The sequence below is a fragment of the Thamnophis sirtalis genome, unplaced genomic scaffold (assembly GCF_051295495.1).
Source record: "Thamnophis sirtalis isolate CommonGarterSnake01/CBP01778 unplaced genomic scaffold, rThaSir2_p1.2 scaffold_13, whole genome shotgun sequence".
NCBI classification, from domain to species: Eukaryota; Metazoa; Chordata; class Lepidosauria; order Squamata; family Natricidae; genus Thamnophis; species Thamnophis sirtalis.
This window is the reverse complement of record NW_028261393.1, coordinates 4,321,525-4,334,637: the sequence shown is the minus strand read 5'-3', so window position 1 is coordinate 4,334,637 and position 13,113 is coordinate 4,321,525. Positions and strand designations below refer to the sequence as shown.

Here is a 13,113-nt window from a genome sequence, read left to right as displayed (position 1 = left end):
CTGGGTCCTTCTCTCGTTACCGATTTCCGGAAAGGGGGGGGGGGACCTCAGTGGCAGGCGAGGGGCGAGGGAGAAAACCCTGTGGAGATTCTCAGTCATTCAAAGGTGCTTTTTTCGAAAGGCAATTGGACTTCCTTGTATTCCCCCCCCCCTTGAAGGGGTTTTGCTTCTCATCCGAGAAGCTTCTTCAGTTCTGACTGACGCAATTTCTTCACTCAGAACTGAAGAAGCTTCTGGGATGAGAAGCGAAACCCCTTCAAGGGAGAAAAAAACCTCAAGAAAGTGCAGTTGCCTTTGGAAAACGCACCTTTGGGCTAAGGAGAAGAATTTGTGGAACCCCATGAGGACGGATGGACACCCCGACTTCTATGTTTAACACACACACGAGTCAGCGTTTCAAGCATCATGTAGAATTAAATCAGAGTCCAAGGCAAAACGATCCTTAAAAGTTCCAATTTAATAAAGCAGACATCTTAGCACATCTGCGTTAATCCCAATTCTGGAAAATGACATCAGAATCCCACCCAGTGAAAAGTTCATGATCTTGTCCCCACACCCACAAATCCATCACATGGTCCAATCTTCTTCTTCCACGCTGGCGTCCACACCCAGCTGCTTCCGGTCAGGTGTAAAAGTGCAGAGACAAAAGATGACCTTGGCTTCTAGTAAAGAATGTCAGCAATACATTCCACAATCCTACTCCTATCTATTCCCCCCTCCCATCAACTATACTAATGAAACAGCATAATGAAATAAGAGAAAGTGTGGCAGGCCAAAATTCTAAAAGGAATATAATTGCAGGCCTGACAGACATACTGTCCATGTTCAGATTTGACTTGAGAGAACAGTAGCAAGTGAGAAAGGACTTTGTGTTGTAGGGATTAAGGGCCAACTGTGGGCTGACTTGTCTTCAGATTCCACCGAAAACAAACCCTGGTTTAATCCTTGGCTTAGATGGTATCCAAGGTTGGGAAAGAAACATCCCATTGAAGCTGGTTTCGAAGGGCCACTTTTCGAGCAGGTCATCAATTGATAACCGATAACCGATCTCTCCTTTTCTCATCCTTGGATGGACTCCAAGGAATAATATAACGAAATCATAGAAAAATATTGCCATCCCAAACACACTTTCAAAATACTTTTGAGACTTGATCAAAGGTCCCCGGTGAAACTCCAGGTGGAAGCCATCCTGGTGATAAGCTAAATAAATAAAGTCATTGTGATCCCAGAGATGGAGCGGTCAAAACCCTGTTGCCCAGAGTTAGTTGCGTGTCAGTGATTGTACAATGTCGAAGTACACAACCGTTGTCTTCTTTCAACAAAGCCTCCAAAGACTTGGTTGGCTTCAGCCCTCGAGGCCGCAACTCCACAAACACATGTTGAATGAAGGCGAGTTAATCTGGTTGGCTTGTGGATCAGGAATCCAGAAAATGGACTTCATCCTGGGTTGGAGTAACTAGTAACTCTAGAGTTCTCTCTAGATAAGTGAAGCTTCTCTAGAGAGAACCATCCTGTAAATTTAAGGAGAAAATGAGAACAGTTAACCAGTGGAATGACTTGCCACCAGAAGTTGTAAGTTCTTCAACACTGGAAGTGTTATTTAAGAGATTGGACAATCATTTGACTGAAACGGTAGAAGGTTTCCTGCCTGAACAGGGGGTTGGACTAGAAGACCACCGAGGTCCCTCCCTGGGACACTTCAACCGCCCCGAGTCAGTTGCCAAGCATCCAAATTTTAAGAGATGTGGACTTCTTCAGTGCTCGGAGAGAATGGGTTTAGCTTGTGTGCTAGAATTTAAAATGAGAGCAAATCCCTCTCTCTTATAGCACTGATGATGTTACATAGTTGGGTGAGGAAAGTTCTGCAGGAACACAACGAAACTCAGAGCACCAAGGACTCCAGTCGTCATCGTCCTCTCCTCTGCAAATCAACTCCCCTTTCTGCCACTGATGATGTTACCTAGTTGGGTTATAAAAGGTCTATGGCAGGAATCATCAACCTGAGGCTCCGGAGCCGCATGTGGCCTCTTTCATCCCTCTGCTGTGGCTCCCTGTTGCTCAAAATATGCACCACAACCGCCAATGGGCGACATTTGCTGGCACGTGATTCATTGAGCTTTTCGACCCCTAGTAGGCCAACCATGGATAAATCCAAGAAAAGAAAAGTTTCAGAAGAAAACAGTGTTTAATTCAACCACATATGCGAGTTTTGTGGCTGCTCAGGAAATAGTGAGGCACGGGAAGGGTTTTGTGGCTCCCGGAGGTTTCTTTTTTGTGGGAAACGGGTCCAAATGACTTTTTGAGTGTTTATTGTCTGTGGGAACACAAAGCCCAAAGATCACCATGGACTCCATCCTCCTCCTCCTCCTCCTTCCCCCCCTCCTCCTCCTCTTCCTCCTTCTTTCTGCAAAGCCCTGTCCCTTCTGGCACTGATGATGTTATCTATTTGGGTTATGAAAGATCCATTGGAATACAACAAAGCTCAGAAACCACCAAGGACCCCACAATCATTCTCCCTCCCCTCCTCCTCCTCCTCCTCCTCCTCCTCCTCCTCCTCCTCCTCCTCCTCCTCCTCCTCCTCCTCCTCCTCCTCCTCCTCCTCCTTTCTGCAAAGCCCTGTCCCTTCTGGCACTGATGATGTTATCTATTTGGGTTATGAAAGATCCGAAAAGCTCAGAAACCACCCAGGACCCCACAATCCTCCCTCCTCTTCCTCCTTTCTGCAAACCCCTCTCCCTTCTGCCACCGATGATGCTCCCTAGTTGAGTAATGAAATGTCTCCAAGGCAACCCACCAAGCTCAGAGGCCACCAGGGGACCACCCACCCCCCACCCCTCAAGCCAACCCTGAGCTACAGAGATCCTCTTCCCCATCAGCGCCATAAGATGTGCCGACTTCGAGGGGCGGTTAAAAAATTGAAACCCAGCTCTTTCGATGTAGACGGCTTCGTGTGGCTGGTTTTTCCGAGAATCAATGACGGTATGTGTGTTTATGCATCTTGGGTTACGAAACCATGAGGTAGGGGAGTAGTTAAAAAAAAACAACCCTCTGTTGTCCCACCACTCCGGCACCCAGGTTAATAAATTATAGCCCCCGATGGTCACCTTGTCCTAACATCCATAAATTGGTCCTTCATTCCCTGGCAAGTGGTCCTTCATTAACTCATTCTTCACAAGAACCTGAGCTGATACCACCATGAAGTCTCTTGCAATTGTCCTTGCCCTGGCCTTCTTCGCAGGTAAGTCTTCTCCGGTGGCTTCCCATCTCTTCCTACCTGCCACCGTTGCAGGAGGAGAACGAGGTTCTGGTTCTGGTAGCGCAAGATCAGCAGGAGATGCTGCCAAATAGTCTCAAGAAGGGACTTACATGCAGGTATGGTGACCCAGCTTGCCAAATCCTGCAGATCGACCCTCCGATTCCTTTTCCAGCCCCTAAATCTTACAGACACCCCCCCCCTCCACCCAGTTCTGCTAAGAACCCAATAGAGCCTTTTCCCGTGACCCGTCAAAACCGCGGAGGACAAAATCGCGCTTGACGAAAGCGCGCATTTGACGTCATCACAGCGCGACGAAAAAAAATTAAAATTGAAATAAAATTAAAATTAAAGCAAGCCGATTCACATAAAGGTAAGGGTTAGGTTTAGGGTTAGGGTTAGGGTTAGGGTTAGGGTTAGGGTTAGGTTAAGGGTTAGGGTTAGGTTTAGAGCGTTAGGGTTAGGTTTAGCGTTAGGTTAAGGGTTACGTTTAGGGTTAGATTTAGGGTTAGGTTAAGGGTTAGGTTTAGGGTTAGGTTTAGGGTTAGGTTTAGGGTTAGGTTTAGGGTTAGGTTTGGGGGGTTAGGGTAAGGTTTTCGCTTTATTTTTACATTTTTCGATCACAGCGCGATGTTTTCGTCGCGCTGTGATGACGTCAAATGCGCGCTTTCATCGAGCGCGATTTTGTCCTCCGCGGTTTTGTGGTGGAACCCCTTTTCCCAGGCACTGGATTCAAGAGAGCTTTGTGCCTGTTGTATTCCAGCCTGCCACATGGAGACCAAAATGATTGGTATCCTAATAATTGGGGATGGTTTTCATTTGCCCCGTTAAACTGGGCTTAGCTACCTTAGTTGAGAAAGAATGGATTCACCAACTGCCGCTTCATAAACTCTCCTAATTTAAGGAGTAAATTGGGAGGCTCCATAAAGTAAAATTTGTTTGGCTAATTTGGTCAGCAGAGGAGGGCGGCCAGCTGGGGTGGGTGGGAGAAGACTAAGCTACATTTGCGCGCAAGAAATCTAGAAAGGGGGGGGGGAACTGGCTATTTTTATTTAACTTTTTGGGGAACATTCAATTACTAATTGTTAATTGTTTCATTAATTATAAAAATTAATTAATTCTTAATTGGGTGTTCCCAGGTGTTCATAGAACACCTATCAGTTCTATTCCACAAAGACAACTAGTCCTTGAGTTATGGCCACAATTGGGATGAGAATTTCCGTTGCTAAGCAAGGTAGCTGTTGGGAGTCACGCCTGATTGAATGACCTTTTTTTTTTTTGCCATGGTTATTAAGCAAATCACTGCACTTTAGTGGACCACTTGGTCGTTAAGCAAATCTGGCTTCCTTCCGCATGACGTTGTTTGTCGGGAGCCAGCTGGGAAGGTCACAAGTGGTGAATCCATGACCCCGGGAAGTTGTAAACCATTGGCCATGCATGCCAAATGCCTGACTTTTGATCCCGCGATGCCAAGATTGTCATAAGTGTGAGGACTGGTCACAAGACACTTCCCCCCCCCCTCCCAGTGCTATTGTAACCTTGAACTAAACGAATAGTTGAGGATAATCTGGTATAAAACACCTAACAACTTCTCCAAATAGGTCCATTTCCTATCGGGGGTTTATTTTTGTGTGAACACAATTGAGCCCAGACTGTCTGTTGTTAAGTGAGATATTTGTGAAGGGAGGTGTGTCCCACTTTATGACCTTCTATGCCACAGTGGTTAAGTGAAACCCTGTGGATAAATTGGTCACTCTCAATTGTTCATTTTAACTTTTATTATTAGTTTATTGGCGTATAAAATACAAAGTAAAGGAAAAACACGGGAAAGTAAGAAGAGAGGAAGGGGAAAAGACGGGTTATAGGGTGGCATAAGGCAGTGTTTCTCAACCTTGGCAACTTGAAGATGTCCGGAGTTCAACTCCCAGAATTCCCCAGCCAGCGAATGCTGGCTGGGGAATTCTGGGAGTTGAAGTCCGGACATCTTCAAGTTGCCAAGGTTGAGAAACACTGGCATAAGGGACGTGGTGGCTAAGACGTTGAGCTTGTCGATCAGAAAGGTTGGCAGTTCGGCGGTTCGAATCCCTAGCGCTGCGTAACGGAGTGATCCCCCGTGACTTGTCCCAGCTTCTGCCAATCTAGCAGTTCGAAAGCACGTAAAAAATGCAAGTAGAAAAATAGAAAACCACCTTTGGTGGGAAGGGAACAGCGTTCCGTGCGCCTTCAGCGGTTGAGTCCTGCCAGCCACATGACCACGGAGACGTCTTCGGACAGCACTGGCTCTTTGGACGCTTGCCGACTGGCTCACGTTGATGACGGCTGCAGCGTCCTGGAGTCACGCGATCCCCTTCTGCGACTTTCTGAACAACAAGCCCGATTCACTTAACAATCGGGGGACTACCTTATCAACAACCACGGGGTTTAGGCGAGGAGAGTCTCCCAAGGGGGGAAAAAGACTCACTTAACAACTGTCTCTCTTGTGGACTTCACCTCCCAGGATTCCTTGCTGGCTGAGGAATTCTGGGAGTTGAAGTCCACAAGTCTTAAAAGTTGCCCAGGTTGGAGACTCCCGTGGATTCAATGGTCTCTAGGACAAGGTCCCTTCCCACTCTGCTAATCTGTTTAAAAAGAGGATCTCGTTTTTTTTGGGGGGGGGGGGGAACGGCCCTCATCCATGCTTCCCTTCCCTTCCTAGGTTTTCAAGCTGCTGTCCTCAACGAGGAGACTCCCCCAACGAACTCGGAGCCTGACCAATCCCTTCTGGAACAGTGGCAAGAACAGATTGGAAAATTGTCCACCCAGGTTACCGATAGCTTCAACGAAGGTCTGGGCGTGGTGAAGTGAGTGAGCAAATATCGCACCAGCAAACATGAAGCAAGAGATTCTCTCTTATCTCCTCCTGATGGCACAGGTTGTTCTGACCCGGAGTGGATTTGGCATCTCCCAAAGGCTGAGATGACCTCGATAAGGATAGAATTAACTTCCAGAGAGGAGGGAGGGAGGGAGGGAGGGGAGGGGCTTCGATTCACTCCCTTCTCCTCTCTTCTCCCTCTCCTCCCCCTTCCCGCACTCATTTTCAGTCCGTTTGGGAGTCCATCAAATCAAACCAGGTACAGGTAGAGGCAGTTTTGGTTGCCACGAGGTAGAAAAGATGTGGAGACTCTGGAATGAGTGCAGCGAAGAGCAATAGCAATAGCAATAGCAGTTAGACTTATATACCGCTTCATAGGGCTTTCAGCCCTCTCTAAGCGGTTTACAGAGTCAGCATATTGCCCCCAACAACAATCCGGGTCCTCATTTCACCCACCTCGGAAGGATGGAAGGCTGAGTCAACCTTGAGCCGGTGAGATTTGAACAGCCGAACTGCAGATAACAGTCAGCTGAAGTGGCCCGCAGTACTGCACCCTAACCACTGCGCCACCTCGGCTCAATAAACCTAGAAACAAAGAGGATTAGGGGACTGGAGGCTAAAACATATGAGGAAATGGTTGCAGGAACTGGGTATGTCTCTAGTTTGTTTGTTTTGTTTGCTTGTTTGTTTTGCGAAGGACTAGGGGAGAAGAAGGAGAAGAAGGACTAGGGGGACTTTTGAGGAGAAGGACTAGGGGAGACATGATAGCAGAGTTCCAATATCTGCTATCTGCAATATATCTGCAATATATCTGCAATATCTGTTCCAATATCTCAGGGGTTGCCCCAAAGAAGAGGGAGTCAAACTATTCTCCAAGGCACCTGAGGGTAGAACAAGAAGCAATGGGTGGAAATTAATCAAGGAGAGAAGCAACTTAGAACTAAGGAGGAATTTCCTGACAGTTAGAACAATTAATGAGTGGAACAACTTGCCTCCAGAAGTTGTGAATGCTCCAACACTGGAGGTTTTTAAGAAGAGATTTGATAACTCTTTGTCTGAAGTGGTGTAGGGTTTCCTGCCTAGGCAGGGGGTTGGACTAGAAGACCTCCAAGGTCCCATCCAACTCTGCCTTTGCATTCTATTCTAGACCTGGACTTACAACAGTTCACTTAGGGACCGTTGGAAAGGAGACTTAGCACCATTTTTCACACTTATGACCATTGTGGCATCCCCGTGATCAAAATTCAGCCGTTTTGGCAACTGATTCATAGTTATGACGGTTGCAGTGGCCCGGAGCCATGGGATCCCCTTTTGCAACCTTCGGACAAGTCAGGAAGCCAGATTCACTTTATGACCTTGTTAGTAGCTATTAACTAACTAACAGTGATTCACTTAACAACTGTGCGGTGATTCACTTAACAACTTTGGCAAGATAGGTTGTGAAAGGGGGCAAAATTCACTTAACAACTGTCTCACTTAACAAGAGAATTGTTGGGCTCAATTGCGATTGTGGCTCGAGGACTCCTGTAATTTGCTAATTTAACAACACTAGTGATACACTTAACAACTAAGGCAAGAAAAGTTCATGAGATGGGGCTAAATTCACTTAACAACGGTCTCCTTTTGGCTCCATTGCGGTTGTAAGTCAAGGACTAGCTGTGCAATGTGAAACTTGAAGTGGAAACCAGCCAGGTCATAAGCTAAGTAAATGAAGTTCTTGTGGCCCAAGAGACAAATGATCAAAATCCAGTTATGGTGTGCCAATGATTACACAATGCCTAGGTACACAACTGTGTCTACTTTCAACAAAGCATGCAAGACTTGGTTGGCTTCAGCCCTTGAAGCTACAACGCAACAAACACGTGTTGTGTGAAGGCGAGTTAATCTGGTGAAAACATATGAAGAGCGGTGGCAGGAATTGGGATATGTGTAGCTTAATGAAAAGGAGGCCTAGAGGTGATGTGATAGTTGTGTTGGGACCTTAACCCCTTGCTCAAGCCTCAGACCTTCTACCATTCCAGTGTTGCAGAAAATGACAGGCTTTAGACTTCTCAGGATACAGGAAAAGTTTATTTGGCAGCCAGGTTCAGAAAGTTAGCGAAATAGCTAGCATTGCAAATTCTGAACAGCCTTCATCATTCAGCACACGTTCTTATACATTCTCAAAGGCAGCGTAACACGGAAACACTTAACACATTTCTTAGAGCCGAGGTGGCACAGTGGTTAAATGCAGCACTGCAGGCTACTTCAGCTGACTGCAGTTCTGCAGTTCGGCTGTTCAAATCTCACCGGCTCAGGGTTGACTCAGCCTTCCATCCTTCCGAGGTGGGTAAAATGAGGACCCGGATTGTTGTTGGGGGCAATATGCTGACTCTGTAAACCGCTTAGAGAGGGCTGAAAGCCCCATGAAGCGGTATATAAGTCTAACTGCTATTGCTATTAGTGGTTTCCTTGAGGAGAAAGCCTTATATAAGGAGATGGGGCCTGTCTTCTCCTTTTGTTATGGAGTATGTGTCATTAACCAACTTTAATTGAACCTTGGACTTTTGGCATAGGTTTTGACATAGGCTTTTGACATAGGGACATCGGCTTGGAACATAGCAATAGCAATAGCAGTAGACTTATATACCGCTTCATAGGCCTTTCAGGCCTCTCTAAGCGGTTTACAGAGAGTCAGCATATTGCCCCCAACAATCTGGGTCCTCATTTTACCCACCTCGGAAGGATGGAAGGCTGAGTCAACCCTGAGCCGGTGAGATTTGAACCGCTGACCTGCTGATCTAGCAGTAGCCTGCAGTGCTGCATTTAACCACTGCGCCACCTTGGCTCTTGTGGAACATCTTGTGGTTAGGCACTGGCTTCCTGTTCTTTTGCAAGCTGCAACTCTGCCTATGTGGCTTTAATATAGAAGTAAAGGGGCTCTAAGAGGCTGTCTAGCCTGACCCAGTGGGTTTCACACTTAATGTCCAAATCTCACTTTACGTCCTGCTTTACCAGACCAGAAGTTGCCCAATCTCTTCTTAAAAACTTGAAAACTTCCAGTGTTGGAGCACCCGCAATTTCTGGTGGCAAGCAGTTCCACTGGTTAATTGTTCTCACGATCGAGAAAGCTCTAGGTTGCCTTCTCTCCTTGATTAGTTTTCCACCCATTGCTTCTCGTCCTAACCTCAGGTGCTTTGGAGACTAGGTGGGGCCCTCAAATATTGGGATAGTGCTATCATGTCTCCCCTAGCCCCTTCTCTTCATTAGACTAGGCCATTGCTCTGGAGCCGCATGTGGCTCTTTCATCCCTCTGCTGCGGCTCCCTGTCGCCGGTCAGCTCCACAATTAGTAGGGCTTTCGGTTAGGACAGGTAGAGGAAAAAGGAGGCTGTGCTAGGAGGAGACTCTATGGTGGGGGAACCGGACTTCCAGTCAGGAGAGGAAAAAGGATGCCGTGCTAGAAGGAGACTCTATGGTGGGGGGAACCAGACTTCCGGTCAGGAGAGGAAAAAGGAGGCTGTGCTAGGAGGAGACTCTATGGTGGGGGAACCGGACTTCCAGTCAGGAGAGGAAAAAGGATGCCGTGCTAGAAGGAGACTCTATGGTGGGGGGAACCAGACTTCCGGTCAGGAGAGGAAAAAGGAGGCTGTGCTAGGAGGAGACTCTATGGTGGGGGAACCGGACTTCCTGTTAGGAGAGGAAAAAGGATGCCGTTCTAGGAGGAGACTCTATGGTGGGGGAACTGGACTTCCGGTTAGGAGAGGAAAAAGGACGCCGTGCTAGGAGGAGACTCTATGATGGGGGGAACCAGACTTCCGGTCAGTAGAGGAAAAAGGACGCCGCGCTAGGAGGAGACTCTATGGTGGGGGAACCGGACATCCGACTGACTTCAGAATTGAACTGGGGGATTCTGGTTAGGACCTTGGTGGCGGCTCTTTGAGTGTTTACGGTTGCCGACCCCTGGAGTAGCCACGCCCAGTTCCTGCAATCGTTCTTCATCCGTTTTAGCCTCCGGTCCCCTCATCCTCTTCGTTGCTCTTCTCCGCACTCTTTCCAGAGTCTCCGCATCTTTTCTACATCGTGGCAACCAAAAACTGGATGCCTATATTCCAAGTGTGGCCTCCCCAAGTAAAGTGGTATCAACCCTTCACGTGCTCTTGATTCTCTCCCTCTGTTGATGCAGCCTGGGCTTATTCCAACTCCTCTCTTCCGCAGGGGGCATGCCTCTGATGTGGCGGCCTACAGCACGGAGATGATGAAGAGATACGGCCCGCTCAAACTCTCGAGTCGCAAATTCCAATACTTTTACAAGGATCTCCAACAGTATACCCAGTCTGCCGTCAATCAAGGCAAGGAGATGCTGAAGGACCAGTATAAGAAAGCCGTGACGCAGCTGGAAGAGATAAAGAAGCTGCCCGCTGTGGCGATGCTGAACGAGGAGATGGTCCAGCCTGTCGCTAGCACGTGCCAAAGGTTTATCTCTTGGTTTAATGACCAAAGTCCCGCCAGCCTTTACAACCTGCTTCAAAAGAAGGTGTCCCTCTGAGGGATCCCATGGATACCCACAGCTCCCTGAGAGCGTGGGCATAGGGCACGGCAAGCTTAGATGAAGTGGGTAGGCTTTGAGGGAGAAGCCTGGCATGGGTCTGCTGAGCCAGCCCTGCCCCTCGTTGTAACCACTGTCCACTTCCTTGAACAATAAACGCAGCGTCACGCGAAGACGCCTTGTCTCATTGTCCTCTTTGTTGAAGGGAATTCCATTGTCCCTGAATTTCTATGAGCCAAAAAAAACCCCACACGACCTCATCCCAGACAAGAAAAGAGAGCCATTAGCAGTAAAATATTCAATCTGGAAGAACCTTGGTGTACAAATCGGCCCATCCCAAGCGTTTAAATCAGTGTTTCCCAACCTTGGCAGTGTGAAGATGCTCCCAGAATTCCCCAGCCAGCAAGCTAATAAACCTTTAAGGGTGTGGACTTCCTCTCCCAGAATTCCCCAGCCAGCAAGCTAATAAACTTTTAAAGTGTGTGGGCTTCAGCTCCCAGAATTCCCCAGCCAGCAAGCTAATAAACCTTTAAGGTGTGTGGACTTCAGCTCCCAGAATTCCCCAGGCAGCAAGCTAATAAATCTTTAAGGTGTGTGGGCTTCAGCTCCCAGAATTCCCCAGCCAGCAAGCTAATAAACTTTTAAGGTGTGTGGGCTTCAGCTCCCAGAATTCCCCAGCCAGCAAGCTAATAAACCTTTAAGGTGTGTGGACTTCAGCTCCCAGAATTCCCCAGGCAGCAAGCTAATAAATCTTTAAGGTGTGTGGGCTTCAGCTCCCAGAATTCCCCAGCCAGCAAGCTAATAAACTTTTAAAGTGTGTGGACTTCAGCTCCCAGAATTCCCCAGCCAGCAAGCTAATAAACCTTTAAGGTGTGTGGACTTCAGCTCCCAGAATTCCCCAGCCAGCAAGCTAATAAATTTTTAAGGTGTGTGGACTTCAGCTCCCAGAATTCCCCAGCCAGCAAGCTAATAAACCTTTAAGGTGTGTGGACTTCAGCTCCCAGAATTCCCCAGCCAGCAGGCTAATAAATGTTTAAGGTGTGTGGGCTTCAGCTCCCAGAATTCCCCAGCCACCAAGCTAATAAACATTTAAGGTGTGTGGACTTCAACTCCCACAATTCCCCAGCCAGCAGGCTAATAAATGTTTAAGGTGTGTGGGCTTCAGCTCCCAGAATTCCCCAGCCAGCAGGCTAATAAATGTTTAAGGTGTGTGGGCTTCAGCTCCCAGAAATCCCCAGCCAGCAGGCTAATAAATGTTTAAGGTGTGTGGACTTCAGCTCCCAGAATTCCCCAGCCAGCAAGCTAATAAACGTTTAAGGTGTGTGGACTTCAACTCCCAGAATTCCCCAGCCAGCAAGCTAATAAACTTTTAAGGTGTGTGGACTTCAGCTCCCAGAATTCCCCAGCCACCAAGCTAATAAACATTTAAGGTGTGTGGACTTCAACTCCCACAATTCCCCAGCCAGCAGGCTAATAAACCTTTAAGGTGTGTGGACTTCAGCTCCCAGAATTCCCCAGCCAGCAGGCTAATAAATGTTTAAGGTGTGTGGGCTTCAGCTCCCAGAAATCCCCAGCCAGCAGGCTAATAAATGTTTAAGGTGTGTGGACTTCAGCTCCCAGAATTCCCCAGCCAGCAAGCTAATAAACGTTTAAGGTGTGTGGACTTCAACTCCCAGAATTCCCCAGCCAGCAAGCTAATAAACTTTAAAAGTGTGTGGACTTCCTCTCGCAGAATTCCCCAGCCAGCAAGCTAATAAACCTTTAAGGTGTGTGGACTTCCTCTCCCAGAATTCCCCAGCCAGCAAGCTAATAAACCTTTAAGGTGTGTGGACTTCAGCTCTCAGAAATCCCCAGCCAGCAAGCTAATAAACTTTTAAAGTGTGTGGACTTCAACTCCCACAATTCCCCAACTAGTATAGAATTGTTAGCGTTGCAATCCACGCATCTTAAAATTGCTCAAATTGGGGAACAGTGTATTAAAATAGCGCAATGCTCTAGCAATGGGCATTCCGATGTGTTTGTGTGTCTACGGGAGGGTTTTCCAACTTGGCAACTTTAATTTTATGATTTTAATAAGCTGGCTGAGCGATTCTGGGAGTTGAAGTTCCCCGATCTTAAAGTTACCAAGTTAAGAGACCCCGGGACTACAGCGCTCACATCCAGTGAGTTTTTTGCCTACCCAGGTCAAAATATCAATCCCACAGTATTTGATTGCTGATGTGACTAGATCTCCAGTTAGAACAGAATAGCAATAATTTGACCCAGTGGAGGGAAAACCCACTAAGGAGAACTGGGGCATTAGGAATGGCATTTTTTTCCAAGAAAATATTCTTCAGGTTAAAAAGATACAAAAGACTAAAAAGGCATGCCATAATTCAGAGCCTCTGCCAGCAAAAAATGGACCACACTCTGGCAGAGGGTTGCAGGAGGCCATTCAGCCGAAAACGGCGCTAGGGAGCGCGTTTTCGCTGGCAGAGTGCTC

General features: G+C 47.5%; 1 protein-coding gene across 1 annotated transcript; it reads left to right on the top strand.

Annotated features, from left to right (window-relative positions):
• Positions 1-2,847: 2,847 nt before the first annotated feature.
• Positions 2,848-10,631, top strand: LOC148042906 (uncharacterized). Its single transcript, XM_087727955.1, has 3 exons — positions 2,848-2,979; positions 5,949-6,093; positions 10,301-10,631. Exons 1-3 carry the CDS (start codon positions 2,886-2,888, stop codon positions 10,629-10,631), a joined length of 570 nt encoding a protein of 189 aa, XP_087584081.1. The 5' UTR covers positions 2,848-2,885.
• Positions 10,632-13,113: the final 2,482 nt, after the last annotated feature.

What these genes read in the sequence shown, in the direction of transcription:
- LOC148042906 (XM_087727955.1), top strand. Translation starts at nt 2,886, where the DNA reads ATGTGCCGACTTCGAGGGGCGGTTAAAAAATTGAAACCCAGCTCTTTC. An exon ending in TTTTCCGAGAATCAATGACG is followed by an intron (nt 2,980 to 5,948) that starts GTATGTGTGTTT and finishes TTCCCTTCCTAG; the next exon opens with GTTTTCAAGCTGCTGTCCTC. An exon ending in GAAGGTCTGGGCGTGGTGAA is followed by an intron (nt 6,094 to 10,300) that starts GTGAGTGAGCAA and finishes TCTCTTCCGCAG; the next exon opens with GGGGCATGCCTCTGATGTGG.